Genomic DNA, 5535 nt, shown 5'->3' on the forward strand with positions numbered 1-5535 from the left:
CAAACCCACCCTCCTTTGCTGGAAATAGCAACCAACAAAGCCTTCAGGCCTGCTTTTTGAACTAATTCAATCACAGTGGAGGCATACTGATGTTAAGAAAGCAGAGAGCTGTCTGTCATGCAAGTAGAGAGCATGAGACACACACCAAAGCCGTACCTATACCAGAAAGCGAACACTCAACATGCACCAGCTGATGAGCTCAAGAAAAAGGCTTTGGCACTGATGATGGATTTCTAGGACCCTGTTTTGCAACCCTGTCAGGTTATTCACATTTCAGATTTCTAGAAATACCCCAGAATGTAATGGCTCACGCCAGTAATGGTGGATGAAGTGAGGAGGCAGGTAGGGAAACAGGACACACTCAAGTAAAAGCCACACTGGTGTATGGGGACTCTGAAAGACCAGAGAGAAAACAAAGCAGAAAAAAAAAACCTGCACGAGCATGTGAGAAAGTGGAAAACCCAGGGAATGATACAAACAAAGGAAAATGGAGACGTTATCGTACAGCTCAAGAAAAGAAAGAGCTTTGGGAAGTGGCAGGAAGGTGAAGAAGTTTATGGGAGGTCATTCACTCATCCAAGGACGAACCGGGAGGATATAAAAATCAAAATTTTGAAAGAGGGTAAGGGAAGTGGCTGAGGCCTCTATGGAACCTGCACTAGAGCAGGAGCCAACTGTCACAACTCCTTCCAGTTTTTGGTTTGGACCCTTTGCTGACTTCATACAGATCTAGACAAAGGCTGCTTCTGCAAGTGGCAAGACGAGGCAACACGCATCTTGTTCAACCAACCAGGCTGACTGAGAGACAATATATCTGCATGTATGGATCCACCTCCCAGTATAGATGGATAGATATGCACAATGGATACTTGATGCATATAGAAATACACGTTGGGAATGAAGTATCTAGGTAAAGCTATGCCTTGTAGCAATGCTTTAAATCCATATGAAAGAAAAAAAGGGGGGGGTGGGGAACCAAAAAAATGGAGAGACAGGAAAAAAAGGCAGGTTTGCCAGTATGCTGAATCTGCAACGGGGGCTTGTGCCAACCCAGCTCCTCCATTTAAGTCAGACCCTTAAAAGGCAGAGCTGTGCTGGCAGAAATCTACATACCTCATCACATAAGCCTCATGAAGGCACACAAAAAGGTCAAAAAACTCACTGCTTCTTAAACGGCCGTAAAAATGGTCGTACACATCCCATGCTACCAACATGCTAACAGGGCTCCAGGGAAAACACAACACACAAAGCAATGTGTACACACACACACACACACAAATAAATTGGGAAACTGATAAAAAACCCCACTCTTGAAAGTAGAAGACCAAATATCTGACACAGCAGACTACGGCACACAACACACAGAAACACCTCTGTATAAAATAGAACAAAGCAATGCAGAGATCTACATCAAAAAGAAAGACCACCACAAAGACACATATGCTTCACTCTTTCATCCACAGAGACAGACAGACACAGCCCAACAGACACACAAAACCCACACAGACCGACAGTAATTAACACAAACACACATCCGCAGACCTGGGACCATCCTTGCCTTTCCTTACTACGCATCTAAACTTTATGCCAACGTTACTTGCCCCTGGCCACAGTCTACCAATCTTAGAGCCTGATTAAATCTCTCCATAATTATCTGCACACACTGCTACAACACAAATGACCTTAGCATATGATATCCGTTGGCTAAGCCCAATGGAAAAAGACTTCAGAAAAAGGAAGGATAAGCATACAAAACTCTGCCAGCGCCGTCAGGGTCTCCTCAAGACTGCACCACATTAACCCAGAGTCCTGAAGACAGCTCAAAAGCTTAAGCTTAAGCCCGGTTCCGCATAGGATGTATGATAAAGTGTTCTTTTTTCTCTGCCCCATCATCTGAGCGCAGATTTACGGCTCTGTTCTTCCCCATCAAACTCCTTGCCACCTCCCAAATAAACCTATGCAGGAGACTTAACATTTGATGATGATGATGGAATTTTGGCAACATTTTCTGAGAAATAGATGGCCACTACTTCCTTATATAATTCTTGGCATCCACTATTACGTATCTTGAATTCACTCCACAAGAAGTGCTGCACTGCATGCAGATTTTGGAGGGTGGGGGAAGAGCGAAAAAAAAAGGTTGCCATGTTCTGAGCTAGGACCTATTAAAGGGTCACCAAAAAAGTCAGGCGAAGCCAAGATTTAGTGGTCTTTCTCATTCTCCACCTGCAACCTCACCAGGGCTGTTGGATAAATCATACAGTTGAACAGAATGCCATAAAAAGCCTTGTAAGAAAAGGAAAAGCACACCTCCACTAACATTCATGTTAATGAAACTCTGGAAGTGACCAAGCTAGAGACACAGTACCTTTCTGGAGCAAGAATGTGCAGGTTTCTTAATTTTGCTTCCCAAAACAAAGCATGCCCTAGAAAATTCATTTCCCAACATGAAAAACGCCTCCACTTTCAGAGACGTATTCTCCTCTCACAGACATTCATAAACATCTATCCCACCATTCCCTCTTAGCACATGACTGACAGAGAATAGACAAGCCATTAAAAACACATCCACCTCCAACCACGGAGATAATGTGGCTCATTACAGCCTAGCTTTGTCACAGCGGTTCTGACACTCCAGCCGGATGAAAAGGAGGGGTAAGGACAAGGATTGAAACGGGGGATAAGAGCAAGACCAGGAGAGAAGCTGGAACTTGAAGGAGTGAGATTCTACTCCTTCATGAAAAAATCGCGGAGGCCAATGAAATGGGTTAACTAGACCTCTTAGGCTAACTGTAGGAATTACTGCATTGTTTGCGCAGGGTATTTTGAAAACCCTGGGGTTTGTTTGGGCATTTTTGTTGCATTTTTTATAAATAAAAGCTCTATTTAAGCCTGAGCGTGTGTCTGCCCCTTTAAACAGGTATTTGGCAAGTTAATTAAGAATTTTACTGAACATTCTCGGTGGGCTTTAAATGGTGCTTCTCTTTCCGAGGCTTATGTCATTGCCCTTCCACTCCAGACACATAAAACCAAAGAAAAGTTTGGAAATCTCTGAGGGATATGAGGCAGAATCCAACCAACAAACCTGCAGTGCAAAACTCTGTAGGCAAGAGTTTGCTTTAACCTTAGATTGGGGGGGGGGGGAGGACGAAGCAAATTCTTCATCCCCCAGCCAACTGCACCATGGCCGGCCAGCCCCCCTGATGTCTGCAAGCAAGTTCTCAAGGCCTTGTGGCACCGCTGCCCTTCCACCAGGACTGGTGCCAGATGCCAAGGCAGCCTCCCACCCACGCACCAGGGATTCTGGGATCTAAAGGCAGCTCAGACTGAAAAAAAAAAGCAAAAGACACCTAAAAAAAATGTGCTTTAGCTGTCTGGCTCTGCACGGCATGGCATACCTCAAGAAGCTGCTGCAGCTGGCCCTAGACAGATTCATTTACTGACTGTATAAATAATCCAATATACAAAAGCCTGTCTGGTGGGGAGGTTCAGACTCCACAGGGATACTCTAAAAGCAGGGACTTCTCCACTCACGTTCCGCGCAGTTAATCTGAACACCAGTAACCTGCATTACTGTCAGGAATTTTTCTTAGCAGCCACATTTTATCCCAAATACAAGCCTTTAGACAATTCAGCCCCCACCTCCATCCCTGGCGGCACGCAGTTGAGCAGAAAATTGTATATATTTGCATCTGGAGCGATCGGAAACTTATTTTTTTTCTGGTTTCTTCCTTGTCTTGACCCCTCACCGAAGCTCTTAAGACCCGAAATCACATACTTCCTGCGGAAGTCTGGGGTAGTGTGATGGGTTTCAAAGATCAGGTTCTATGCACAGTAAGATATGCAAACATACACACATAATTTAAACAAACTCCAACCACCGTGTTCAGAACACAACCGGGGAAAAAAAGCTGCCATCTCAAACACTGCTCGTCTACATTAACACACACGTGGTGAGAATTAAGAACACGATTAGATTGCTGAATGACTCAAAGGAAAAGCAGCTGGTAACAAATTGGGTATATCGATGGATGTTACTGAAATTACAGAAAATTCCTTTTCTCTTTCTCCCCCCACCCCACCCCCCCTTTAAGATTAAAGGCATCACTTACCCTAGGGGCTTTCCTCTTGTATTTGTTGTTATAGTCAAATTTTTCTTTCATTTCATCTAAGAGCTGGCCCAGTCTAGCTTTCTCCTCTTTCCCAGTGTAATCCTGGCTGAGGAGGATATAGGATCTCCAGTTTGCAGAGTCGAAGCCCCAGTGGCAAGTCCTGTTTTCCAGAGATTTGTGAGAGTGGACCACAAATTTGTGAGGTGGGTACATGAGCCTGCAGTCCAAGCACTGGATGCAGGCTGCGCTGGGGTTACTGTAAAGCTCTGGCACCAAGAGTCCCTTACACTTCCCAAAGCACTCATGATACACCTTGAAGCTCTTCTCTGTAAGCTCCAGCTCAATTGTGCTAGAGAATTCCTTCTTGCAGTGGGGAGGATAGGTGCCACCATAAAGCAAGGCGTTACAAAGCCTCTCAGCATCAGTTTTAGTGATGAGCCCGCAGGAAGGAGCAGAGAAAGGCAGGATGCCCATGACTTTGAGGATTTCCAGCTGGTCAGCAGTGCATCTGGAGCAGTAAATATGTAGCTCATCACACACCGAATTAATCTGCTGCAGGGAGAAGTCCCTGAGCACCGAGTTCAGGATCTGGGGCAAGCAAAGCCGCTTTTCTCCACCCACCACGAAGCAGGAGATGGTTTCCCCTTCCAGGATGGTCTCGCACCTCTCTGTGGATCTGTCCGAGGGCATGAAGAAGGGACCAGGCATTACCGGAGGAGGCTGGATAGGGGGCAGATGCAGTACAGGTTCTGCTGGGTCTTTGCCATTGTCTTTCTTGTACATCTCCTGTGCCCATCGCGCTGAGAAAGCAGCAGGGCCACCCAGGGAGCTCATAGAGCTCAGATGAAACTGTTCCAAGGTCTTCTGCAGTCCTGGATGAGGCTGGAAGCTGCTTCTACTTACAGTCTCCATTTTTTAGTTTCTATTCCCAAAACAAACAACAAAAAAATCCCCAGTTATCTTCCACCCTGGTACAAATCCACTTAAGGGATTTTTTTTTTAAGAAAAAAATTACGAACAAAATAAAACAACCCGCCCTTGTCTCTTTCTCCTTCCCACTCAGGTTTAACAATCCACTAACGAATAGGAAATAAATCCTTTTGTATGCGTGTCTCTCTCTTCTTTCTTTTCTCTTGCTTGGTTACAATTTCAAAACCTCCAAGTCTCCAGGCTGCCCCGATGGAGCACAGAGTCACGGCAAAAAGAGGTCTTCATCCGAGCACTCCCCCCCTCAGCCAATCCCCCAGGCAAACCAATCCCGCCTCCCACACCTCCACCACACGCACTCCCTCGCACACACTCACACACGCACTCGCCACCCACAGAAATACAAAAAGTCTGTGCCACGCTCCGAGCACCGGGGGCTCAAATGTGTTCTGGCGGCTGCTGCTTCTCTGCAGTAATCACCCGGCTGTCCATATCC

The 5535-nt window shown here is 45.8% G+C and overlaps 1 protein-coding gene across 1 annotated transcript in view; it reads right to left on the bottom strand.

Annotated features, from left to right (window-relative positions):
• Window positions 1-5304, bottom strand: part of SKI (SKI proto-oncogene) — a 115404-nt gene extending 110100 nt beyond the window's left edge. The window contains exon 1 of the mRNA XM_009648120.2: window positions 4113-5304. Coding sequence (XP_009646415.1) covers window positions 4113-5024 — 912 coding nt within the window. The 5' untranslated portion in view covers window positions 5025-5304. The remainder of the gene's footprint in view (window positions 1-4112) is intronic.
• Window positions 5305-5535: the final 231 nt, after the last annotated feature.

Source organism: Egretta garzetta, unplaced genomic scaffold (assembly GCF_000687185.1).
Source record: "Egretta garzetta isolate BGI_Z169 unplaced genomic scaffold, ASM68718v1 scaffold61, whole genome shotgun sequence".
NCBI classification, from domain to species: Eukaryota; Metazoa; Chordata; class Aves; order Pelecaniformes; family Ardeidae; genus Egretta; species Egretta garzetta.